The 27,288-nt window shown below is 46.3% G+C and overlaps 1 protein-coding gene across 6 annotated transcripts in view; it reads right to left on the bottom strand.

Annotated features, from left to right (window-relative positions):
• Positions 1–5,340: 5,340 nt before the first annotated feature.
• KCNIP1 (potassium voltage-gated channel interacting protein 1) overlaps positions 5,341–27,288 on the bottom strand; it is a 316,417-nt gene continuing 294,469 nt past the window's right edge. For 3 of the 6 annotated variants that reach the window (XM_019635919.1, XM_019635920.1, XM_019635925.1), the window contains exons 2-9: positions 20,957–20,989; positions 16,211–16,335; positions 15,343–15,412; positions 12,542–12,612; positions 11,662–11,769; positions 10,026–10,130; positions 9,121–9,183; positions 5,341–6,188 (exon numbers count right to left, since the gene is read on the bottom strand). In XM_019635919.1, coding sequence (XP_019491464.1) covers positions 6,141–6,188; positions 9,121–9,183; positions 10,026–10,130; positions 11,662–11,769; positions 12,542–12,612; positions 15,343–15,412; positions 16,211–16,335; positions 20,957–20,989 — 623 coding nt within the window. In that variant the 3' untranslated portion in view covers positions 5,341–6,140. Of the gene's footprint in view, positions 6,189–9,120; positions 9,184–10,025; positions 10,131–11,661; positions 11,770–12,541; positions 12,613–15,342; positions 15,413–16,210; positions 16,336–20,956; positions 20,990–23,683; positions 23,810–27,288 lie in introns of those variants that run through there. The other 3 variants (XM_019635921.1, XM_019635922.1, XM_019635924.1) reach the window with 2 other exon arrangements.

Here is a 27,288-nt window from a genome sequence, read left to right as displayed (position 1 = left end):
GTGCAGAGCAGATCAGCTCTGACCTGGAGCTGTTGGTCAGAATGATGTGGACAGCCTGGAGAGCTGTTTCTCAAATTCTCTGGACAGTTCTAGAAAACAACTCTACTGATCAAAGGTGTGGGCTACCCTGGTTTTGGACTTGTTTTTTTCTGCCCTTTTTTATATTGTGTGACCTCTGGTGTCCGCCTCTAGGAGGTGGAATGAGATCAGGAGCTAGTATTTACTGAGCACCTACTATTTGCTTGCCACTGACCCATGCACTTTACATACCACGATCTCAATTTTCCCACAGCTTGTGGGAAAATTGGGCAGCCTGGCCCAATCATCAACCCGGAGGAAGAAAAGGTGCCAGGTACTGGCTGTCCAGGACACCTCTGTGAAGTCCAAGGTGAGTGCCCTCCTCCATGCCATTAAAGCCTCAGTGATGTTGGCGAGAGGTGTGTTCATTCAGCAGGGACTTCCCAAGCGCCTGCCCTGGGCAGGCGCTATGTGAGGTGGGGGCATGTGTCGGGAGATGAATGGGATGTGGGCCTTCCCCTTAAGGAGCTTGCAATCCAGCGGGCATGGACACAGCAGGTGCTCAGATGTGGGATGTGCAGTGAAGGGGAGGTCAGCCTCACTCGAGGTGGGGAAGGCTTCCCAGAAGTGGTACCAGTTATGCGGGGTCCTGAAGGCTGGGTTGGGTTTGCCCATGGGCCAGGTGGAAAGGGCATTCCAAGGAGAGGGACAGTGTGTGTAAAGGTGCGAGCACAGGTAACGCTGTAAGGGGAGCTGGCTATGGGTTCCTGGGAAAGAAGTATCTGCAGAGAGAGGGGGGCAGGAGGTAGGGAGCAGCCATGAAAGGGCCTTTATACGGAGCACAACGGAACAGAATCAACAGCAATGATAGCAATTACTATTCTCTAGATATAATAATGATTATTCTGGTTTTCATAACCACATGTTTATTATGTGCCAGACATTTTTCTAAGGGCTTTACCTGAGCTAATAGGCTCATCCTTAAAGTGCACACTTCAGACGGTGACAGGTGTTACTAGTGGCCCCACTTTGCAGATGAGGTCACTGAGGCACAGGAACATAGTAGGTGGCGGGTTCACACCCAGGCTGCCTGGTTCCAGGGTCCACATTTGCCACTGCTTGTTGCCTAGCGAAGAAAAGCAACGACGCAAAGCCGGGAAGTGTGATGGATGCAGAACTCATTTCAGCAATTCGTTAAACTGATGTCCAGCCTCCTTCCTGAGATTTGGTTTTTACTTAGTTCTTTGGTGTTGGGCTCTTGTGAGGAGGAATACATGAGCATTTCAAAGGCTCTGAGATCTCGGGATGAAAGGTTTCTGTTTTCCAAAATCCAGATTCTGAATAGTTCACAGTCTTCCTATTGTTGATGTTGCCTGGTTAACGTCTCTCTGAATGTCACTTCTTACTCCCAAAAGGCTGCTTGCTGACAGCAGGAATGCTTCTGAGCTGACTGCTCTGTGGGCACCAGTTTTGCCTGGGGCTCTGGTGGATGGAGGATGGGGCAGGCACCAGGCCAGGTCCTGGGGTGGCCCCTGTAGTGAATTGCAGAAGCAGCCGCCCCCAGTCTCCTTCTCTCCTGGGAAGATCAACATTACTAACTCCGACTAGGGACCAGGCAAGGTGTCTGGTGGTCTATAGCTATTATCTCATTCAATCCCTATAACCTTAGGCAGGAGGAGGTCCTAACATACCCATTTCTCAGATGAGGAAAACTGAGCCTTCTGTTGGGGGGAGACTCTTACTCAAGATCATACAGCCAGGAAATGGCAGAGCTGGAATCTGAACCCAGTCCAACCAACTGCAAAACCCACTCACTTTCTCCCACACTATTCCAATATTGTCAGTATTATCATCCTGGCTGTATAAATGAGGAAACAGGCTCAGAGAGGTGGCGTCACTTACCTGAGGTCACATAGAAAGTACCTGGCAGCAGTGGGGTTGCAGCCCTAGCCTGTCTGACTCCAAAGACTCCAGGTGGACATTTCATCCTGGCTCAGCCTGGACTCTGAGGAGGGCACAGGCTCTCAAATCAGGACAATCTTTTGATCTCACTTCTGACTCCCAGCCCCATCGCCCACTCCTAGCTTTGTGGTTCTGGCCGATGGAGAAACAAAGAGGTTTGTTCTGCCTTTTCTGTCCTTTCATCCAATGGCCTGGGAGCCCTGACTCTGCAGTACTGGGGTGAACTCTGAATAAAAAATTAGAAGATTGTGGTAAGTCCTTGTGTCACCCTCTTGACCTTGGGCAAGTCACTGATCTGTAAAGTCGGGTGATGGGTACTCCGTCGGCTTCTCAGGGGAGCTGGGAGGAGGCTCAAACAAGGTGAAGGCCCAGAAATGCCTCTGAAACCAGCCCAGGGTGGTACGAGCACATGGAGGCAGCAGGAATGTTATTGCCATTCTGTCATTTTCCTCCTTCCCTGTGGCCTGGCCTCTACCCACCCGCTTCCCTGCAGCCTCTCCCAGCACAGAAGGCGGAAGGTGCTGTGCAGGCCTCTCTCCAGATCCAGTCAGCCGGCTGCCCTGGGTGGCTGGTCAGGCCTGTTGGGCCACATTTCTCACACGTTTCCTGCCCTCCAACCCGCTCTGAGACCTCTGCCTCCCACCCCATTCCCTAAGGGGAACATACCAGAGAGAATAACCCAGCTGTCTTTGTGACAAAAACCAAAAGTAAATAAAGGAATATTTACCAAGTACCCGTAATTCACCAGGCACTTGAAGTATTCAATCCTTGCAGCAACCCTGAGAATTTCCCCCTGTTTTGTTTTGATGAAAGGGAGGCCCAGAGGGGCCCCCTGCTCAGAGGCATGTCGCTGTAAAGAAGGGGGGCCAGGATCCCAGCTCTGGGCTGTCTCACTCACTGGGAAGCCAGGCCGGTTCCTCCCTCCCATTCTGCACACCCCGCTGACAGGCAGGCAGGTCATTGGGTCAGTGGCCCAAGGCTGTGGCTGTCAGTCTGTCCAGGAGGCAGAAGCCAGGATTACCAGCTTGGGCTGGGAGGGCTGCTTTTTCCTCCAGGCTGCCCAGGATTTTTCAATCACCGGAAGAAATGGCAACGCTGGGACCAGCTCTGCCCCTGCCCCCTTCATGGCAGCCTCATCCCAGCCTCTGCACCAGGTGGGCCTGAAGGAGGCTGCCTTTGGGCAGAGGGCAGAGGCCTTCATCTGGGCCTGCGCCGAGCCCTGACTGCCATGGGCAGACTCCTGTGTGAGCGGGAAGGGACGCTGCACTTGGGGTCAGAGGTGCCGCTTCCAGGGGGCTCCATCAACAATCAGCGTGTGATTTTGGACAGGTCTCATCGCCTCTCTGAGCCTTGTTTTTTTTGCAGAGTGGGTGGGATAAACAAGTTGCGGTGTGCAAGTGCTCCAAACAGAAAGCTCTGGGTAGGACCTGCTGCTTAACTTGCAGGACGCAGGGCAAGCATGAAAATGGGGGGTCCCTTGTTCACAGATTATTAAGAATTTCAAGGCGGTGGTAGCAGAGTACGACACCAGGCGCCGAGTCTTTGAAAGTGCCAGGCCGGTGCGTGCACGGGTGGCCGGACGCCAGCCCTGGCGCTGGGATTAGGAGCAGCGGGGCGCGTCCTTCTCCGGCTTGCTGCAGCTCCCTAGCGCTGTCTTGAGGCCCAAGCCGCGGGTTCCGCAGCACATTTGGCGGGGCGCTTGCGCCATCTAGCGGCGACACGGCGATCAGCACCCGCCGCTCACACCCTGCTGAATGCAGCCTCGGTGCTTTAATCAACCTGCGTGGGCGTGGGGTGATTAAGAGGTATACCTGCCGCATCTGTTTTCACCTTTCGTCCCCCATCGGTCACCACGTCGTGCACATTGTGCTCCATGATCTCTTACACGGCTCCTACCCTTTCAATAGTTCCGTGGTCCACTCACCTGCCCGCTTCCTCTCCGTGACTTGGGTGAGGTTCATTGAGGTCCGCGCCATCCCTCCCGGGGCTGTTTCCTTTTCCGGCCTCTCGAGGCACCTTCCTCCTTCCTCCTCCCTTACGCCATCTCTTTTGCTATTCTCTGCCACCTGCGGGGAAAGCCTGTTTCCTTAGCCTGGCACCCACAGCCGTCTACCTCGCAGCCCCAGCCGCCTCCTCACCTTCCCGGTCCTGGTCCGCCTGTTCTCCTTCAAACAAACGTCTCTTCCTGACATGCTTCCAGCGCCCCCCTCCCCTGACTTGGGGTCTCCTCCTTCCGGTCGGCCTCTCCAGGCCCCACTCTGATGGAAAGACTTCCAGGACTACTAGAATCCCCACGGATGCTGTCCCCTTTGTGTGAACAGCCATACACAGTCAGAGACAAGGCTTATGTGTTGGGGTCAGAGGTGGCCAGGTCGGGGGTGCGCCTGGAGGGTCGGACTGGCTGGCCTGAAACCTGCCTCTGCCGCTCCTGCGTCAGCTTCCCTGTCAATAAAGTGGGGATCAAACAAAATAGGATTTTTGTGAGGATTAAGTGAAATTACTTAAACGATGCATTCAGAATGGTGTCTAGCTATTATCAGCACTGAGTAGGTGTTATTATAGCCATTATTAAATTCTGTATCCACTAATTACTAGCAGTGTGACTTTGGGCATGTGGTTTCACCTCATTGAGCTCCTCCCATCTGGAGAATGGGGATATTATTTATGTTCCTATCCCGGATGGCTGTTATGATAGAGTGGATAGATGGGAGTTTAATGTCTCTGTGGAGCTGTGCTACCTCAGGCAGCTCCCCTACCTCTCTGAGCCTCAGTGTCTTACCCCAGCAAAACCAGGACTCGACCTTCCGGAATCTTCCACCATGAGCATGAAATAAGATAATGTCTACGAAGTCCCTGGTACAACACCGGGCACATGAGAGGAGTTTAGTAAATTGCTTTCTTTTCAAGAATGCCACTCTTAGCTCTTAATCCTTTAAATGTGACGTCAAGTGGGGAAACCAAGACCCCTAGTGTCCAACGTAAGTAATAATTTGCTGCTTATAGGTTGAAGCCACGTGATCAACCCCTGGACTCCATGTCCCTCAGCAGGAGGTTCTGGCCACCTCTTCGTCTCGGTATCCCAGCAACACCGCATGGGGCTCCAGACTTTATACAGGAGAGGGTCTTGGGAATAGCGATCTTGTTGGAAGGGAGGGGTTGTGAACAGTTTTGTCTTTAAGCTGGTCACAGTATTTGGTCACAGTATTTGCATTTGAGCTGGATGTTTGCTTGGGGGCTGGGCAGGACCCTGCACTGCCTGGCACAACTAAGTACTGATAATTGGATACCAAATGAATGGGTCAGCCTTCTCTTTTCACAATTTACCTCTCCTGCCCAAGGGAGTCATGGAAGAAGTGAAGATTAAGAGTGTAAGAAATAGTTCTGTTTATTGATCAGAAGATGGTATAAAATTACAGCAGTTTGCAGGCATTCTGGGGCTTTCCGGAAGGGACATGCAGTGCTCTAGCAGGAGATGGAGTGGAGGCGTGGACCACTGGGCCTGGGCTCCCTTCCTAGGCAGTTAAAAGGACTGGCACTACTAGCACAGATGCTAGTGTGAGAGAGAATGGTTGGCCTTTGCCTCTGGAAACAAAGGACGTGGGCAGTTTGGGTCATCAGACAACACCATGCTTATTGATTCAGTCCTAGCCTACATACGTTAGGTGCTGGCCCTCCCAATCAAGTCACCGTAGATTGCTGTTGTTCTGTACAAGGCTCGTTCTTGCAACCAAAGAAAGGGAAACAGGCACGTTGGTTTGGGAGGCCATCACGGAGTGGTGTGCGTTTGGCTCAGGTCATCTTGCTTCCAGATACACCGAGGTCTACTGGACATGGAAGCAGTGGGCTGGACCACGCAAGCAGAAAAGTGCGCGCTACTGTTTAAGCTCAAGCAGAGGGACCGTCCACGGGGCAGCAGTGTGAGATGAGCATGCTTCCAATTTCATCTTGTCTCTCTCAAGAAGAGGAAGGAGGGAGAGCTGGCAATCAGAGACTGAGCCACGTGATGCTGGGTTCCATAGAAAGTCTTCAGCAGAGAATTCTTCTGAAGTGTAAGAGGTGTTTCTGTCCCGAGAGTCGGTGTATAAAGTCAGAACGAGGGCAGATCGAGGTGTTCAGGTGGTGGTTGGTAGGTCTCCGAGAGCCGATAGCTGTGTCCGCAGTTACATGACGTTTTGGAACAGCTGGAGGGACCTCATGATGTTGTCATCCTAAGAAGGGAGGAGGGGAGAAGAGGGAACGGTTAGAATTCTTTGAGGCTCCTCCCGAGAAGCCCTGGTGAGCCAACCTCCAGCATGGGCTTCCTGTGCACAAAGAACTCTGTGAGGGAGAAAGGGGTGGGGACCCAGGAGATGGCAACTCCAGATAAGAAGCACCTTCTCTGGCCTTAAGGAATCCCAGAAGGAACAAATTATCTAGTGAAAGAGTGGATATTGCTTCTTTCAAGAAGCTCTGGGCAATTGCATTTTATCAAGTGATTTTTCTACATCTACTGAGATGATCATATTTTGTGTGTGTGTTCTATTATATTGATTACATTACATTGGTTAAGTCTTAAATGTTAAACCAATCCAACATTCCTTTAATAAACCCCATTTGTTCATGATGTATTATGATTTTTACATATTGCTGGGTTTTATTTTTTGTATCTGTGTTCAGAAGGAATGTATTCGCCTGGAAATGTTTTAATCTCATAATGTCTTTGTCAAGTTTCCATATTAGAGTTATGATAGCCTCATAACCCAAGTGAGAAGTTTTCCCTCTTTCTCTGTTCTCTGAGTTTGTAGCAGATTAGTATCATTTCTTCCTTAAATGTTTGGAAGATTTACCAGCGGAGGCATCTGAGTCTGCCATTTTCTCTGTGGGAAAGTTTTAAATTACAGATTAAAATCTTTCTTTAACAGACATAGGACTATTCAGATTTTCTATTTCTTTTTCTGTTGGTTTTGATGAGTTGTATTTCATGGGTCAGAGAAGAAAATATTTTGAATTAAAATATAATGAAAATATGACATCAAAATTGGGGGCATCTGAAGCATTACTCAGCCAAAGCAGTACTCAGAGGAAAACGTCTCTCTTTAAATGCATATATTATAAAAGGTTGAAAATCAGTGACTAAATGTCCATCTCAAAAATCTAGAAGGAAACCTAGAAAATTAAATTAAAATAAAAAACAGAGGGAAGGAAATAATTTAGCGCTCAAATTGATGAAATAGAAAGCAAATCTATAATAGAGAAAATCAACAAAGACAAAAATTGATTATGGGTATATGAAATCTTTAAAAGTTTCTAAAACAGTGAGGTCTTATTGCCTAGTGGTTAAGTATATGGGGTCTAGAGTCAGGCTGTGTAGACTTATATCCTGGTTCTCTCACTTACTAGCTGAGTGACCTTAGGCAAGTTACTTAATCTCTCCGTGCCTCAGTTTCTTCCTGTGTAAAATAGCATAGATCATAGTATCTATTTATATAGTACAATAGGTTGTGAAAAAGAAGTGAGTTCATTAATGAATAGCAATAGAAGTTGCTAATGTGAGAAACTAAATTGATTAAAACAACTGTTAAGCAGAGTCAAAAAAGCATACTTCAGTAGGGCATGGTATTTAAAATTGGAACGATAGGAGTTCAACCTCTATCTCTGTCACTTATTATAGCCTTTGCTATATCTCTTAACCTTGAAATGCCTCTGTTTTCTCGTCTTTAAAATGGGTGTGATGAATACTGCTGTTCAGCCAGTTCACAATGATTAAAATGTTGAACTACTTCTAACACTGTTGGTGAAGAGCTGCTGACCTTTGCCTCCCCTCCCCCACCCCCACCTGTTCGAAGCATCTTCCTCTCCAGCTACCTGGTAACCGGCTCGGGACCCCTGGCTGCCCAAAGATCCATCAACTAATGGGTTAATACCAAGTTTAGCAACGGTCCTCTAGGGCACTCACTGCTCCAGGGCATTGGGTCAAGGTCGGTTAAGAGTGGTCAATTCTCAGTCCCTTCTAGTTATTAAATAGTTTGAACATCACCCTGGGCATAGCACCTCTATCTCTCAGGGTTATGATGAAGTTTATGGAATGCACCTGAACCTTGGTAGGTGCTCAGCATGAGTGGATAACTTCTCCCCTGCTTTCTTGCATTTCTAGTTCTTACTGGGTAGAGCTTAGAGTAACTGTCCCTTTCTGAAATAAGGTGGTGTATAAGTGCTTTTTCCTAAAGGAGATGAAAGCTCTTATTTCCAGTTTAGTCTCTGGCCGACTCTGGGGCTGGGCTGTCCTTCAGACTAAGGACAGTGCGGTCCAGCAGGTCAGCAGCATCACCTGGGGGAGGGTTAGAAAAGCAGCAGCTCGAGCCCCACCTGGAGACCTATTGAATTAGAGTCTGCGTTTTAAAAAATTAGTTTCAGGTGTACAAAACAATGTACTAGACATTTCACCCCTCACAAAGTGATAACCCCTCCCCCAAACTATTGCCCCTCTGACATTGTATATATCTATTACAATTCCATTGACTCTCTTCCCTATGCTGTACTCTATATCCCGTGACTATATATATATACACAATAATAGTTCATGTACAATATTGTAGAATCTGCATTTGAATGAGAGCTTCAGGGAAGTTTGTTGTGCCTTAAAGTTTTAGAAGCATCTGTCCAGGGCATTTGTGTTAAAGGTGAAGATGTCTGGACCCCACCCCAGATCTGGAGTCCCTGGGATTGAGGCTTGGAAATGTACATTTTCAGAATCATCCCTGGCAGTTCTTACGCACTCTATGGTTTGAGGATCATAGCTTTAGTTTTTTTTGCAGTTCCTCCCTTGTCGTCTGGGGAGTGGGTCATAAAGAGGCAGGTTGAAAAATGACAGTGTAGCCTACGTGGGAAGCCTGTAGTTTCACAGAGACTCCTCTGGGCTTTTACATCCCCCCTTCCCCCCTTTCTTGGGCTGCCTGGCTTAGCCTGTGCTTAGCCGAGACCAGCCACAGGCCACGCTGGGGAGTGGAGATTGTTGGAATCCTGACTTGTTGCTGATGTTGGTGCTGTGGTGGCTCTGACCTCAGGGGTCACAGGTTCCTTAATCTCTCCTTTTGCAGATTAACAAGCCCCATATTTCATGTCCCAGATTTAGAGATACCATGCCCTGAGATATCTCCTTACCTCCTGACAGGATTCAAGAAATTCATCTAAAGTCACGATCCCATCTTTATTTTTGTCCATTTTCTGAAAGACACAAGAGGAAGCACTTTGAAGAACCTGGCAATCTGCATTCGAAAGCTTATTTATTTATTTTTTACTAAACCAACATTGCCCCGAGAATCAGGGTGGGCTTTCAATGGCCAGACAACTCGGCCCAGGCCTTGGTGGTAGCACGTGACCCATGAGCGTCCTTAAAATGAAAAGATGTGCTCTAGACTCTTATCACGTCATCACTGGGTTATTCTGCTGACACCCTAATATGTCTTCCCTGGACTTGTCTAGCCTGTCCACCTGACAGGAAGAACCCTGGACATGAGTTTCCACTTCTGTCAGTTACCGTGTGACCTTGAGTGAGTCTTTAAGCTTATGTGAGCCTGTTGTTCCCAACTGCAAAGTGAGAGAATTAGACTAGAATAAGCTCCGGCATTCTTCGATGCTCTGTGGCTGGGTTAATTTTTTCCTAAATTACCACTATGATCTTGCCATACTTCTATCTGCTCTTTGCCAGAGCAAGGCTAAACTCTTCAACTTAATGATCTCGCAGTCCATCCCACCACAGTTTCTAGCCTTATTTTCCCTTGCTCTCCAGACACAAATGCCTACCAGCTACACACATGTGCTGTGTGGTGTCTTCCATGTTTATTCAGGCCCCCCGAGAGTTTTATGGAATGTACAGTCTGTACTGTACTACGTGTTCTTCCCTGTTGTCTGCTTAATGAGACCATCTATTCCTGGAGAACAATACTTGTAATTGGTTTCTGTTTCCTACAATACGTCGTACAGGGTGGACACTAACCAGCTAGACGCTTGGGGGCTGACTGATCTAAGTGGAGCTTGAAGCTCACGCGCAGGGTGTGTAGGCTTACCTGGAAGAAGACATCCACGTGCTGCCTGGGAGTGTCTTCTCTGAGCACAGGGTACGTGTATTTCCCCATCATGTCATAGATGGCTTTGACAATGTCCATCATCTCCTGCAGAGGGGACACGGAAGCACACAGTGTGGGAACCATGAGGCCAAGCTCTTCTTAGGTGACAGTTTGGGGCTCCTTGTCCTCCTTATGAAGGAAACTGAGTCACAGGGCCTTCTTCAGCTGATGAGAGGGTGTTAGAAAGCAAGCTGAAGGGGTTGTATTCGGGAAGCACCCTCCTAGAGAGAGGGCAGTGGACAATTCTTGAGCGTTATCCTCAGCGAGGGGTTAGGTGTGGGGTCAGGGTGGACATATTTGTGCACAGATCACCCCACCTGCCATTTTGGAAGGCCCCCTCTCCATTCCTTTGCATGGCTGGGCCTGGGGTGGCTGTATTTGTACCAGGTGATTTGGCCCTGTGACCACAGTTGATTGGAAGAAAGATGGACATCTGAATAAAGCCAAGCGATTCTGTGTAAATATCATATATACTACTACTTTATAAAGTGATTTTTATAATGTAATATATCACATGAACTTTTCCATCTTATTACTCTTGCATGATTTTAAATGGCCACCTGTATTTCCATTATATGTATTTACTGGGAATTCATTTAACATATCTGCTATTTGTGGGTGTTAGGGTTTTCACATTTTGGGGATAGTTCACCACTTTAGGACCTGAAACACCTAATAAGCCCTCAAATATGTGTTGAGCAAATACATGACTGAATGAATGAGGAACAAAAATTGGAGAGAACCTTGCTGGGCTGAGGTGAGGACTGGAGCTCAGGAAGTGGGATGATAAATCCAAGTTTCGAGTGAGATGCCGGGATACAGTCGCTACCAAAGTGAGTTTTGAGCTAGACCTGTGGGTATTTCACTGACTAGACATCACATCAATTTTGAGGCTCTAAAAGTGTCAAGCAGTGAAGATACAGAAATTACTTGTGATGATTTCTTTAGAAACCACCTTCCATCACCCCCTTCCATGGTTTTATTAGTAGGTCAAATAAGTTGTGGTTGGTACAATCCAATTGTATTCTCCTCTTCGTCAAAAATCTCCCTTTTCTAGGTGATATGTGCAAATCCTACTATTCCAGCTTTTAGCTTTCACCTGTGGCTATTAACCTGTTAAATACAAGGTCCCCTGGGAAAAGTAACTCTAAATGGAAATAAATCATTTATCCCCGCTTTGGAATGTGCGTTGAATATGTGTAACAGTGAGAATGAAGGAAATCTGCTTAACTCTTTCTTTTTTTTTTTTTTAGCTGAGCCATCCTGCCACCTGTTGGCTGCTCAGCTCAGGCCAGACTCGAACCGCTGTTGCTCAGAGCTCAACCCCTTGAGTGAGCTCTTAACCAACTGAGCCACTCAGCCAGCTGCTTAATTCTTTCTTAGTGCCTGAGAAAAGGGCAGGGTAAGGCAGTGCGGGTGGTCAAAGGTGACCTTCTCCATTTTTCCAGGAACCAGCTCTCTTGGCCCCAAAGCAGATCCCTTTTCATTCAGACAATTCCATCATTATGACGGGGGCTGTGGTCTATTTAATTCGACACCTTCCCTGTAGCTCTCGCATGCCCCCGGCCTCACTTACCTCTTTGTTTATGTATCCATCTTTATTGATGTCATACAAATTAAATGTCCACCTTAGTTTCTCATGGACGGTTCCTCTCAGTAAAATTGACAAAGCAGTTACGAAGTCCTGAGAAGTGGAAGAGGCACGAGTGACGTTAGCCACCAAGCCTTTGGGCGGGGTAAAGCTCTGTCTTTGAGTCCGACGCTGTGACTGCTTTTACAGAATGGACTCTGCCATGTCCTCTGTTCCCTGAACGATATGGCCAAGCTCAATGACGAGTGTCCCTCCTTCCATTCCCTACCCTGCCCCACTATTTGGGAGGGAGGCCCCTTGAGGAAAAATGGAGCTCTAGCTGTGCTGACACCTCCAGACACAGGTAAACACAGCCTCCTACGGGAACTGCCTTATGCCACGGCTGCAGTTACTGTACAAGTGGTGGCATCGTCCAGTGGCTAAGAGCGTGGACTCTGGAAACATCCTACTTGAGTTCAAATCCCTCCTTTACCACTTTCTAGCTGCTTGACCTTGGGAAAGCCCCTCAAGTCTCTCTCTGCCTTACTTTTCTCTTCTGTAACTGGCAACAATAGCACCCTACCTTGTAGGGCCATGGTGAGGATTAAATACATTAATAAATGCAACGCCCTAAGTACGGAGCCTGCCACATGGTAAGCTCCATGTGCATGTGACCTTTTAAACTGTTATCACTAGTCCCGTGAGGCCTAGCGTGTCAGCGTCCCATGAGGCCCGGCATTCTCTGTCTTTAGGAACGACTTACTAAACAGATGAGGGTTTCTTTGTCTTGACTGAGGGCATTTGATGATCCAACCCTTCCCCCAGCATGCCACGGTTTAGAGGGAGAGAAGATGGGGCCCCAGAAAGTCCCTCAAACTTCACGTACCTCGAACTTCACCGAGCCTGTCTGGGTGGTGTCAAAGGCGTGGAAGAGGTAATGAGCATACGTGCTGGCATCTGCAAAGCAGAGAAGGGAAGGCCGGTGATGTGAGCAGGGGCTCTGCACAGGGGCGCGAGATCACTTAAAAAGGCTAAGGCAGGGAAGAGGGTGATGCTGGTGATAGAAAGGAGAAAGCCACGGAGTAGGAAAACCCGCTGGGTGAACTGAGACCCATCTGGCTCTCCTGGGGTTTAGGTGCAAAGTGTTAGCAAGAGCCAAGACATGCCCTAGGCCCTCCATGTAGCCATCCCCAGAGAAAGCCCGTCCTGCCTGCCTGTGTAGCTCTTGGTGGATGGATGGCACGGTGACTGCAGGGAGATGCTCTCTTGAGCCGCCGGGCAGTGCCGCGGAATGGGCATTCGTTAGGAAGCTGACAGGCCTGGGCTTGGATAGCGGTTCCGTCGCTGGGTAGCTGGATGACCGCAGGCATCTAAGCCACCTCTCTGAGCTTCGCTTTCCCATCTCTGTACGATGGGATGAGGCAAGACCTATGTCTTCACATTTTTGAAAAAGTATGTTAACCTTTTCACAGACTCACATCATCAAAACCACCATTCAGCCCACCCCGTGGTCAAAACTCTATAAGGAGTGGCTCAGTAGAACTCAACGCTCAGCAGTTCTGGGGCCTGCATGCGCCGAAGCTGCCACCCCACTTGAGCAGGGGCCCCGTCCTGGGTCCCACACCTTGAAAGGCTCCTGTCTCCTGCTGAAGGGCCTATGAGAAGCGGAGCCCAGGAGGTGTTTGGGACTCTCCTTCCTTAGGACCCCACAAAGGGTTCTGTAGGAAATAGCTTTTGGGGCAGGAAGTAAGGTGGCATGTGACACCTGGAAGCCACAGAAAGATACTGATGTCCCAGGCTCATGAGGCAGAGTGAGTCCCCGCAGGAGCCGGGCAGGGAACAGACCAGCTGTGGGCCTGGCATACTCGCTTCATAAGCACAACGTTCTGTTCCCTGCATCCTTTTGGATTCGTTTACTTTTGTCGCCTCTGGTACCTACTAAAGCTCTTTCTCAAAATTCTAGCTTGCCTCAGCTTATAAGGAAAAGAACGGAGGGTGTGTGGCACAGTGGTGGCGCTTCCATGACAAAGCTTTATGTCAGGCGCGTATGAGATCTAATCTTGGTCTGCCATTCGCTCGCTGTGTGACTTTGAGTGAATTGCTTAGCCTCTGTGAGACTTATTGGGTTGTCGGAAAAGTCATGACATATTTTGTCTATGTTTTTCAAAGGTCATTTATTTATATAAAGAACAAAGATCAATCAATGATATATTGCCCGTTTTGTTCGATAACCTCTTGCCATCTTTCAGTGAGCTTCCTAATTCCTTGTTCATAGGAGGACCTGTCTTTATTTGCAGAAAACTGAACAAGGTGCTGATTTACAGCCTCATCTGAATTGAATGTTATACCACGCAAGGAGTTTTGAAGAGAGCGAAACAAGTTGGAAGTCTGATGGCGCAAGGTTAGGTGAGTATGGTGAGTGTGGCATCACATCCCATCCAAGCTCCAATCATTTTTGATGGGTGATCAAACTTGTGTGTGGTCTTGCATTGTCATGATGGAACACAACTCCTTTACAATTAACAAGCTCTGGATGTTTCTGGATGATGGATTTGTTCAAACTGTACAATTGCTGACAACACACATTTGAATTGTTTGGTTCCTTGGTAGGAGCTCGAAAAACATGACACCTCTAAAATCCCACCACACCGAGAGCATAACTTTCCTCTGATGAATGTCTGCTTTCGATGTTGTTTGAGGCAAATCATCATGTCAGGACCAAGACCTTTTGTGCACCATTGTTGTAAACAATCCACTTCTCATCACCAGTTATCAGTTGCTTCAAAAAAGGATTGTTTTCCTCACATTTAATGAGTATATTGCAGATGTTTATATGTGCCATCAAATAAACTTCTTTGTTATATATCAATATATAACAAAATATTGAGCTTGCTTATGTATCCCAGCTTCTTCAGGTGGCCGTGAATGCTTGAATGATGGATGTTCAATGTTTCTGCAATCTCTCATGTCATGTAATGTGGGTTTGATTCGATCAATGCCTTTATTTTGTTGTCATCAGCCTCGGTGGGCCTCCCTGACTGAGGAGTGTCATTGAGATCAAAATCACCAGCATTGAATTTCGTGAACCATCGTTGGCATTGACGTTCTTGCAGAGCAGTGTCACCGTAAACTTTATGCAACTTTTCACAAGCTTGATGCGTGTTCTTCCCTTTATGGAAGTAAAACAGTAAAATATGGCAAAAATGCAGTTTAGTCTTCCATCTTCAACTTGTTGTAAAATCTCCAAAATTCAACCAAATTGCTCAATTTTTTTTTAGAATAAAGCTAGAACTGTCAGCTGTCAAATTACATAGCAATAACATAGATGTGAATGACTCTAGTACTTCCAAAAATGAACTAGTGCAATCTGTTGCAAACATACGTCCTGACTTTTTTGACAACCCAATAGTTGCCCCATCTGGGATTAAAATACCTATTTTCTAGAGCTGTTATGACATCGCTTTATCAACCTCCCCTCCTCTCCCGGAGAGAGTCCATTTTCAGAGCTCTTTTCTGCCTAAAGCTTTAGCAAACTCCATATCTTGCAGTAAATGGAGGGGCCTCGCTCTGAGTTCTCCCCAATGTTAAGGCAGAGGCAGATAACAAGGAGCATGAACTTGGAGAAAGAAAGGCTGGCTGCTCACCCGAGAGGGAGCTGGGCAGGATCTTTTCCAAGGTTGGACTCACCTCCATGAGGGAAAAACTGAGCGTAGATCTGCTTGAATGTTTCCTCATTGACCACACCACTGGGGCACTCCTGCGGGAAAGGGGCAGAGTCAGTGGGAACAGCTGAGGACCTGCCCCAGGAGGAGTAGGCCGGGCCCAGCCTTGGGGTCTAGGGTTCCTCGCCATCTCTGGTGGGCAGGGACTTCCGTGTCTCTAAGGTGGGTGGCTGGGAGGCAGCCCCTCATTCTCCTTAGGACTGAAGCTGCTTTGCAAAATGATAAGACTTTAATCAAGAATGGGTACTAGGAGGTGGAAAAGGTTTGGGCTTTGGAATGAGAAAGACCTGGGTTTGGTTCCCGGCTTAGCCCTTCTTAGCTTTGTGATTGGGTGAGTCAGTCTCCAGTCCTCAATGTCCTTACCTGTAAAATGCGGCTAACAGGACCTTCCCAACAAGGCTATGATGAGGTTTAACATATGAAATAACATGGTGAATTAATACATTGGCATTCAGGCTTACATATCAGTGTCCCTGAGCTTGGTTAGCAAGAGACCTAAATCCCATTATTTCTGGGGCACCAACAACATTGACTTTGTGAATCGGTTATGCTAAGGTTAGAACCTGGGCAGAGTGAATTCTCCAAGGTTGTGCCATCCTGGGAAGTTTCTGGGCTGCTGGCCAGTTTCCCACCTACCGAGATTGCCCCAGCCTTGCCTGGGGTATTTCTTTCTAGCCAGGTAATCTTGCCCTCACACCCCCTTTATAGAGTTGACCTTCCTTTTTACAACTACACATATGGAAAAGCTCCCTGATGGGCCCCATTGGCATTTGGGAGAGCTTAGCCCCAAGTGGGAAATCCTGCCTGGGCCTCCAGAGGCCGGCGGGTCTTACATTTTTGAAGCCTCTATAAAGGACTTGCAGTTCCCTCTTGGTGAAGTTGGTCTGGGCCTCAAGCTGCTCCAGTCCCTCAGGCCGGTGGCAAACCATGGTCATCTCCAACTCATCTTCAATCTTATCTGGAACCAGAGGAGACGATATTGGAGTGGCTGACCTCGGTGGTCCCATGTCGGACCACAGTCTGGGCTGTCAAAAGGGTGATCTGACACATAGGGTCATGGGCTGGGGTCACAGTGCAGATGACCTTCCTGCCCGAAACCCCTGCCCAGTCACTTTCTGCCTCACTCAGTCCAGCCATTACTCCAGGTGTGTCACACCCACACAGGGAGGGGGGCTCAGCGCTGGAGATAAAGGGTCCCTGGTGGGGATGAGGGCCGAGGTGCTAACAATGAGTCCATAGGAAAACATTCCCCTTTCTCTGGAAATAACTTCTTTGCATATTCAGTTTGTCTCTGAATAGTCTAGAGACACAGGGAAGTGAGCGGAAGAACACTCTCCAACAGCAAAAGGAAACAAATCGATTAAAAAAAAAATAGAGTAAACTCTCACCATTTGAGACAACTAGAGGAAGGCTGGCATAATTTAGCAAAACATTGAAATTATAGCATGTTCAATATTAATTTAAAAACATGAATATATTTTACAGTATTGTTTTGTAATATTTACTAGCTATCTAAAGAACAGGAAAATGACTTGAATGGGAACTACTTTATAGAAACGAAAACTTAAGAAGCATTTGAAAGGCTCTAAAAACAGTTGTCTTAAGAGGTAGTTTAACTGTACTACAATGCAGTATAATTTTTGCACTAGTTATTTAGAAAATGTCAGTCAATTAAAGAGAGAACTCTACCCATCTTCTATTGAAGCATCACAAAATCCAAATAAGTGGGACCTTCAACATTTACCATCACAGAAGGACGAGTGAGTGTTTTCCTCTGGGCCCTGCCAGATTGCTTTCTATAAATTTACTCCAATCAACAATCAATTGCCACCTAACCTTTTCTGCCCATTGTTGTCATGCAGACGTTACCTAATCCATATATCGAACGACAGTTAAGTCTGGGCTGGCAAGAATAGGGATGAGACGGGTGGGCTGCTGGGAACAGACACATCCCCCTCACACGGACAGTGAGGCAGGCTGAGTTTCTGTCAGAGAACAGGGCGAGCTCGTGCATTGCATTGTGGGCATGTCTCTAGATAGTGTCAGCCTCTTTGCACCAGATTCTCTCTGTAGTTGCCACTTTTCCTTTTGATACTTTGATTTCAATAGGAAAGGAAACCATCAAAGTGACTTTTTAGCTGGTACCTTTTCCTAAGGTGATGGACAGTTGGGTAAATTTTCAAGGGAGAGACAGAAGAATTTGGTAACAATTCCTAATCGTTGTCTTATGTGCTGGGCAGTGAATATCACTTTATCCTTCCGGGAGTAAGGCAGATTATTCAATATAAATAAGATAATCTTTATGCAATGTAGCAAGTGGCCAATTTCCTTATAATTCCTACAGAGGCTTTAATTGTTGTTATGTTTGTAGCTAACAAGTAGCAATTACCTAAGCACCACTTATAAATCAAAGGGCCAATTCTCAAACAAACAACAAAAAAAGCCCCACATAAGTCTAATTCAGAATACTCAGATATTTTTTAACTTATTTTAAAAGAGAAATCAAATTGTTGGTTTAAATCTTCTAGCATTAGATTTAATAGCAATTTTATTTTAAAAATACACAGATACTTAACACTGTGAAAAAAGGTAAAAGTTATATTAAAATGTAAATAAGGAAGACGTAAAAGTATTTTTGGAAGAAATGATGTATTTTTGAAGGCTAGGTCTAGTATACCTTTTCAAGCTTATCTCATCTAGGAACTTAAAATATTTTTTTTGTGTGTGCAATATTGTCGTAGTTTTAAAAAATCTCTTTGTGACTGAATTCCTCACAAACTCAGGAAAATCTCTTTGCAGAAGTTTGAGAGTCTGATTCAGAAACTGCTCTTGCTTACTTACCATCTCTGTTATTAAAAATGCACTAAATAATTATTAAAATAGCAAACATTAAACCCACTTCATGAAGGTGGAACTGGACTCCATTAATAAATGAGTTGTTTGCTGTATGAGTATCAGAGTCAATTTCCATATCACAGTGATTCTGTAATACCTGAATATTTGGATGTTGACCGCCTAGCTTTTGTCTTGTTTTGCTTTTTCATCACCCTCTCCTTGTCGGGCTGTGGTAACATCAGTTATGGAAGGAAATTCATGTCTTTGGGATGCAAGATGATGGAAGCAGCCTGTCTGTGGTCATTAGGAGCTTAACCTAGTGGTTCTTGGTTTTTCTTTCTTATTGTGTTTCATAGTAAGAACTACATTTTGCATCACAATCCACTGGACATCTACATATAAGCAAAAATTTTATGAAAGAATACCTTCCCTCACTAATGTGAGATGTACTCTATTTTCAATTTTAATCTATTCCTTTGTAAAAATGTGCTGATGGTGACCCTCGTGTGTCATGATGTGTGAATGGTAAACACTAATTTAGGTTGTTGTTACTTATGGCAACGTTCTAAGGGTGCCCACATTAAAGCATCCCGTTTTTTCACACCAGCTCTCCCCCGCTTGTCCTTGGGTGCATTATGGTGCCGGCCACTGTAAATACATCCTGACGCAAGTTCAGAAGGGGCTGCAGAGGTTTTCCCTGCCCCTCCTGTTATACCCCCCAGGAGTCCCTGGGTTCTATGCGGGAGGTCCCAACACAGGGAGAAAGGTGGCCAAGCTCCCAGGTGGAGGAAGAGGGGAAATAATTCACAGGTAGTGAGCCGGCTTGATTGTTTCTTTTAAGGTTTGTTAAGAGTCTCTGAGGCCAAATGTTGCTTGTTATTATAATTTTTGTTACTGAAAATAATGATGAGCCAGTTACTAAGTCAGATTGAGCTTGGGTGAGAGAGATAAAAAATCAGCCTAGAGATTTCATACTATGGTGATAACTACCTACCAAGAATGTATTAGAATACCTTCTGTTTGTAAAGCACTTTTAATCTGTAAGATGTTTTCATGCCTGTTATCTCACTAAACCTTGTGTGTGGTGGGGAGTGGGGGACCACTGCCCTCTCCATAGGAATATTAGGAAGAGGGGTGTCCTAACAGAGAGAGTTCTCTAAGAGTGCTTTAAAAAGTGATGAGCTGTCTATCACTCAGGTGGTTAAAGTGAGACAGAATAACCAACAGTAGAGGTTGTTGTACAGGAAATTCCCAGGCTGAAGGAGAGACTGGAGAACATGGTTCAGAATGAGTGGTCCTTAACGTTGTGGGGTCACAGGCTCTCCTTAGTGTGGGATGAAAGCTTTAGACCCTCAGAAAAAAAAGTGCACTAAATCATGTCATTTTGACTGTGCTCGCTGTGAGTTCCTATATCTTGTAAGCACATGAAGCCCATGTTATGGGCTTCTAGCAGAGGTGATCTCTTCCAAACTCTGTCACTAAATGGCTTTGCCTGAGTCCTGGGTCACATAGCCAGTTGGTGACAGAACTGGACCTAGAAACCAGCCAGTCCCGGGTCTCTTTTACAGACCTGGCTTCCATGTCCCCCTCCGATGGCTTCTGCTTACTTGAGCACAAACTGCAAATTGGTTTGTAATCTGCGTTGCAGTCGCTCCGCTCCTAACAAGCTCTGGCCGACGCCCAAGTTAGGACCTCAGACTGAGTAGCCGGAAGACCCGAGCCTTTGGTCTTCTCCCTATTGAAGTGTCTCCTCTGTTAGGTGTCTGACCACGACCACGACCGGAGACCATGGCCGTGAGGATCTCCTTCTCCCTGGACTGGAAAACAGTTTCTCCACCATGGGATCTCTGGGTCGGACCTTATACCCACCCACCCAGTTCTGAGGTTATAAAATGGTGGCCCTTGGCATGAACACAGCCCAAAGATAGGTCTCGTTTGGCCTATAAAATGTGCTTTAATTTTTTTTTAATGAATTGCCAATATGTAAAGATGAGGGGTTCATGTACAAGTTTGGATTTCTGATTTTTCTTGGAAAATGGGATTACCTGACAACTTTGGTCTCAAGTTCTCACAAAGGCAATAGTTAACTAGAGCCGAGCCGTGGCCGTTCCCTCTGAGCAGCCAAAGCCTGTAGCCCTCGCCCCTTCACTTATGTCCTTTACGCTACTTTCCTGGCCCCACAGGCACTTCAGTTTGGGGCTCCTGATCTGCGTCTACTTACCTGTCACCTGCCTACCTTTCTCCTACGTCACACCACTCAGTCTACCCCCCACTTCCTCCCTCATTATTTGTTTATTTAAACACGTTCCACTTTGTTGCACAAAGGACTCGAAGCTGATTATATGAAATAAATATAATAAAATAATAAGAGATAAAGTAATAAGAAAAACTGCCTCAGGAAATGTTGATTAGATTAAGAGGTCAAGACCCCAGGGAAAAGAGAATATAGAAATTCAGGTCATTTATTCTAAGCAGTTACTATACTTGCGCCACAAAATGGCTCTGAGCTCCTACATACATTTTATTGCCTATGAGAGGAAAACACACCAGTTTCTTAGGGGAGCAAAGCTTTTCCTATAACTTATCTCTAAAGGAATGTTTCCAGCCATTTCTGTGTAGGAGGGGTTTGTTACCAGGGGACATGGTGAGCGAGAAGGCTAATCACAACATAGATACTTGATTAAAAAGCTCTTCCTTTGAAAGCAATGTGACCAAAGTAGTCAAGTTAGTTTAAACTTTTTTACCTCTCTGATACTGGTAATACCACCAGGCGATGTCTAGGAAAAAGTAAGAAAACATTTTACCAAATCCATTCATCAAAAAAGGCAAAACACACTTTTATTCCCCATGGAGTTTCCGCTCCGAGGGTGTCCAGGCCACTGTCCAGCTCGACACATGTGAAGAGGCCCCATCGCAGAGCTGGGCTGACCTCGTCAGAGCGGGTGAGAAGGGGCCACCTTGCAGTGCCCACGACTCCCAGCAGGGGGCTCATTGAACATGCCCGCAGCCATGCAGCCATGCAGCCAGAAGAGAGATGGGATGGCATAGGGCAGAGGATGCACGGATGTGAATGGGCCTTGGCAATACCCGCATGTTTGATTGAAGAGTGGCTTAGAAGATACCCTCCACGACGGAGGCCCCAATGCCCCTCCCTGCTGCCTGGCGTTTTTAAGCTGCGTGCCTTGCAGGGTTCTTTATTTGCTCACTCAGCAATTATTAAGGAAGTATCTATGATGCATATATATATATATTGGTGAATGAAACTCCCCTGTTCCCTGCTCTCACGGAGCTTACAATCTACAAGTCTGCTTCTCTCTTCCCTTCTCAAGCTGATAACTAACAAAGATGCAGAAAAGGAAAAAGGCTGTTGAGAAAAACTCATTAGCATGTTAGGACATCTGGACAGAGTGGATGCAGGTGAATAACATTCCCTGTTATGCCAAATATCAAACATAAGACGCAACATCAGACCTGGAAAGTCCTCCACGGCATGGTGGATTGGGGGGGGGCGGCAGGGGAGTGGGAGAGAGGGTGTCCCAGAGAGCGAGAAATAGTGGGAGTCTATTTAGGGAGAAGCCTGGGTTTCCTCCATAGGATATACTTGAACTTCTTCTTGAGCTTCCAGTACCCCTGACCAAGAGCGTGTAAGGCAGCCCAGCCACCACCATGAGTATGTTTTAGTCACGCCCCACCCACAGCCCCAGTAGGAGGGGCTTATTTTCCTGCTGCCCCTAAAAGTGGTGGTACAGGTGGCTGTCCATTGGCAAGTGTTTCTGCTCTTGTCTCCGGACCTGGAGTTCACAGGGGAAACTTATTTTGCTGGATTTCGTTGCCCTCTTTTTATCACTCTAAGTAGAGCTTGTATTTAATATTTATTTTTTTCCAATAGGCTTTATTTTTAGAATAGTTTTAGGTTTACAGAAAAATTGTACAGAAAATGCAGCTCCCCTGTTATTGACACCTTGCTTTGGTGTGATATATATGTTACAACTGATGAACCAAGATTGACATATTATTTTTAACTAAAGTCCGTAGTTTACATTAGAGTTCACTCTTTGGGTGGTATAGTTCTGTGGTATACAGTTTTGACAAATGTATAATGTCTTGTGTCCACCAGTACAGTATCCTACAGAATAGTTCCACTGCCCTAAAAATGCCTAGGTGGCATTTTCGTAAGATAAGTCTGCAAACATAGATCGATCTTCTCTGGCGTGCCAGGGATGTGATAGGTATTGCGAGGGAGATGCAAGGACACTGTGTCTGTTCACGTGCAGTTCTCAGACTGGTGGGAAGGAGGCATGCATACAGACCAAGGATTACAAACTCAGATGCCAGTGCTAGTTGGTAGGTAATTTAGATGTGTCAGGGGATGGGCGCACAGCCATAGAGAGTTGTATGGGGGAGCCATTCCCCCACAAAAGGGAAGCAGCTGTTAGTCACTAGTTGTCATCATGTAGAATTTAGCCCCAGTGAGTCCAGATGTTTAGATTTTTCAAGAGCTACTACAATTCAAAGATTGTTTGTGTCCTGGTTCTTAGGTGTTTTCAGTGAGCTTAACACTTACAATCTACAGCATGGGCCAAGTATAATATTCCTGTTTGTGGGATGTTGTGGATTGCTGGTCAGGAACTCTTCATTGGCAAATCAGTCCAAGCAGTGTGGCTGCTGCTAAGGCCCTGGGAGCTGAGAGAAGGAAGCTCTTAACTAAAGCCGCTTGCATGGCAGAGGACCGGAAGGGAGGCAGGGAAGGCTTCATGGGGAGGTCATCATTTATCTTGAAGGAAGAGGGGACAAACAGCTTATGCAAAGGCACAGACGCCAAAAGACCTGGGCATGGTAAGCTCTCTTATAGCACAGCTGACCTCTCATTGAGAACAACTAGAAAAAGAAGATTTAAAAAACCCACCTCTTTGGAGGCACTGGGAAACTAACAAGGTAGCCTACAACTTCAAAGCCATGATTCTGGAGGCCTGGAAACCCATTCAGGTGAGCCTGACAGTCAGTGCCACTTTTCAGCGCAAAGCATATGCCGATTTGTAAGTGGCGTGGGTCATGCGGTTGAGAAACTGAGCAAAAAGGGTCTCTTAAGAGTAAAGCACAGGAGCAGAACTTTCAGCAGCCTGGGAAGACAAAAACTGGATCAGCTGTGAAGACATTCAGCACTTGAGGGGCCGAGGCTGGAGGGGCCACAGAGCACTGAGCCTGATAGCCTGAGCTGCTATTCCCTCAAGTTATTTGCTAAGGATTCCTAAGTGACAGAGGTCAAGAGAAACTAAGCCAAAGCCACAGCCAAAAGGTTGTAGAGCCAAACAGAGCTTTCGGCAGGCCCACAAAGACAAATGGAAACTCTTCAGCACAAGAGAGACATCTTCAGGTAAACACCAAACCCTAACTAAAACCCCTGGCAAGCTGGACGACACGGGAAAGGCCAAAGGAGAAGGATGGAAAAGATACAGGATGCAAACACACACCTTTTATCATCCGATAAAGTGCACTTTCAGGCAAGAAACTTTGCTAGAGAGAAAGAGGGCGTTTTCATAGTGAAAGGGGCCATCTACTAGGAAGAGAGAACAATTCTAAATTAGTATGCACTAAGAATGCAGTTTCAAAATACAAAGAAAGCAAAGGCTGACGAAACTACATACAAGGACAGATTGCAAATTCACCGTCACAGTTGGAGATTTAAAACCACCTCTCTCAGTAACTGATAAAACAAAGAAACATCAGTAAAGGGAATAAAAGATACAAGCAAGGCCATCAACAAACTTGGCCTCGTTGACACATGCAGAGCCCTTCACCCAACAATCAGAATGCCAAGCGGCCTTTTCAAGTGCGCACCGAACATTTACCAGAATTGACTGTTTCCCGGGTCATACAGCCAATCTCAACACAGTTCAAAGAGTCAAAATTATTCAGAATGTTTTATGTCCAGAGTGGACGTATCCAAGAAATCAAGAGCAAAAAGAAAATGAAGAACTCTCCAAACGTTTGGAAATCAAGCAATATGGTCCTAATTCCTAAGTCATTCATGCCTCAAAGAAGAAATCTCATGGAAATGAGAAAGTATTTTGAACTAAATGGCATATCAAAACTTGTGGGATGCTGTTGAAACAGTACTGAGAGGGAAATTGAAAAGAGCAGCATGACGTACTCGAGCTGCAAATTATTTAGGTGACATTTTGCAGAAAATGTGATGGTGCACTTCCCTTGAAATCATATTTCTCGCATTTCTGGTGGTCCATTTTCAACGTTGCCTGAACTATGTTGGTTACACAGTTGATGGCACGCTGGCATCTGAAAATGTAATCTTTTCTCCCCCCTTAAACACGGTTGAGTGGTTTATTCTGGGTGAGCCTCATCTTTCTGATTGACGACTTATCCCGATATTATCAGGGGTGAAGATCCGTGTTAGTGCAGAGAGAGAACCAAGTTCCGTCTGGTCCTGAGATGCAATCCTGGAGGCCGAGATTCCTACAGCCCAGGCTTGGAGGTGAGTCATAAACTCACACAGACACACACAGCTCATCAGCTCCAAATGTTATAAACTTAACGATGAGTCCCAGGAGTGCTGAGCTGAGGCTTGATAAAGATTTTCCGAGTGTTCCAGACATTTCCTTTCAGTCTTCTTGGTTCAATAAAACTCAAATCATGTTTTGCTCCAAGCGTTTGTTCTCTTAATCTCGAAACCCTCCTGCCCCTTTTAAGCAAAATTGAATTTATACATTTCTCATTCATTTACACCTCAGTCCTGAAAATGTTCTGAAAAAGAGTCCTACCAAAAAAAAAAAATCTTTGAGCACTGCTACTGCCACTAGATGGGAGATTTTCCAGAGTTGAACATTCTTTCATATACAGTGTATTTTAGTTCTCCAACCTGTTTTCCCCAAATGAGGGTGTGTTTGAATGTGGCCTTCAGATGGGCGCACTGGGTGGGGTCTGTGAGAAAGGCAGTATCCGATGTACCTTGCACCTTCTTGCGAGGGTTGTGGGAGAAATTGTCAGAAACGCAATGCAATTATTTAAAGTCCACAGAGTCACTACACAGACTGCGACAAAATTACAGCTCTGTTGGTTGTGCGACAGTGTAACTAACGTTCACTCATTTTCCACCAAGATTGCAGAAAACAAACTCCTGGCAAAGAAGGGAGTCTTCTAGATTCCTCGGTTGACAGAAAGAAGGAGCCCTACTCAGTGTTTCAGGACCAGCAGCAAGGCCACACACATTAGGGACACCTGTGTCCCCTCAGCCCCAAAGCAACATTACAGTCCAGCTAAGCCCCTGGCTAAAGCTGCAGAGTAGAAATATCAGGGTCATTGCAGCAGCTCCGCCACAGGCAGAAATCTCTAGATGATGTTTTAAGTGGACCTCTTTGTCTGGAAAGTGGGCCCCGGGGTGACACTTTTGATGATTTACTTCAGTAGCTCCAGCAGTCTCCACAACTCCAGGGGGCAATTAGTCAAATGAGGCTCAAATCCTGCTACCAGCTAGCGTTCAGGCAGCAGTGGGGAAACCTCCCACGGCTTCTCCATTGGTCTCAGCTGGACACCGCCCCCAAGTGCCAGCACGCGGAGGAAGCCAGTTAAGAGCAGTGGTCGCCCTGTGCTGGAGACAGAGCCTCTAGAACGTTCCTGCAGGAAATAAGAGGCTTCCATGAGCAGGATGTTGTTGTTCCTCTTGACTGAGAAGCCAAAAATGACAGAAGTCATTGCAAGGAGGAGGAGGAAGAGAAAGTAGTGTCCAGGGAGAAAGGGTGCTTGTAGTTTTAAGATGGAAAAATGAAGTTAAAGAGAGAGGTTGAGGGATTACTCAAAGGAACAGTAAAACTGCCACATGAAGGGGCCTTATCTCAGCTTGACATAGAGTTTTCTCATCCATGGAAAGTCACTGGAGCAAGGTCAGGCTCAGGTGTGAATGCCTGTCTTCCAGCCTGCTTTTAAAAGAGTAGCTCCCTGCTTTCCAGAAAACTCCGTAAGTTGCTAGGTGATGGTTTCCAAATGGAGGGCTTGATTTGGTGGACTGGTAAAAGTTTAAACACTGGCTCTTGGGGAGTGAGGAAAAGCCTGAATGATACCGTTTCCTAATTTCCCTGATGTAAATGTTCCCATGGTGGCCTAGTTCAGGCTGTCAACGTGAAAATCCTGAGGATGCATTTGGGGAGGGAAGCGCATGATCCCCCAATCTGACCCAGCTCCATCCATCACACGACTTCTGCTATTTTGAATCGCTGGTATATGTTCAACTTTCCCAAGTCAGTGTGCTAAAAGCATGAAAAAAACAGTTTCAGAAAGTAGGGTCAGCCCCTATAATCCAACCACACAAACCCTTTCTTTGTTGTGAGTGTGAAAATAAACTCAGCATCATATAGAATAATCACAGGCAGGGGAATAGTGGGGATTGGCCACGTGGCTTTTGCCGGAATTCGGTGCCTGTCTTTGTGTGCTTGGAGAGCAAGCACATAATAGTTTTCCACCTGATCTAAGCATCTCATGGTCTCTAGGAGATATACAGTTATTAGACCAATCATACCCACCTTGGAGCTGTGAACCTCAATGAGACATGTAAAAAGCTCTATGTACATAGTAGATACTCCAAAAAATGTTATTCCCATCTGATAGTATATTATGACTGTGATTGGAAGGGTCATTCTCAACAGCAGCATCCAATAATCACACCTGTTAGACACTTTCTAAGTCACGATTATGCCTTTTCTGATGGATCTAGCACATTTAGTGCACTTCTCTTCAATATAGGAAGCTTTTCTTGTACTGTGATTTCCTCTGTCAGAGGCACCCACTGGCCAGTTCAGGTTGGACATGAATGGACTTAAGTGAATATTCTCAATCTGTGTTGACTGCAATGGACATAAGCAAACACAAGACTCTGGATGAAAGAGCGTTGAGCGCCTCGGTCCACAGAGAGCCGCAGGACCTGGCAGCATATTGTGTGTGTGGACAAACCAGACACACGGGACCCGGAACCTGAGTTTGCAGACATAATAACCGATAGCCATTGAGAAAATTTCCTGCCTCTTCTCCCCAGAGTTATCTCATGGCTGCATGTCCTCCGCCCTTAACA

This window comes from Hipposideros armiger, unplaced genomic scaffold, assembly GCF_001890085.2.
Source record: "Hipposideros armiger isolate ML-2016 unplaced genomic scaffold, ASM189008v1 scaffold_25, whole genome shotgun sequence".
Classification (NCBI taxonomy): Eukaryota; Metazoa; Chordata; class Mammalia; order Chiroptera; family Hipposideridae; genus Hipposideros; species Hipposideros armiger.
The sequence above is the reverse complement of the archived record's forward strand: the minus strand, read 5'-3'. Positions and strand labels throughout refer to the sequence as shown.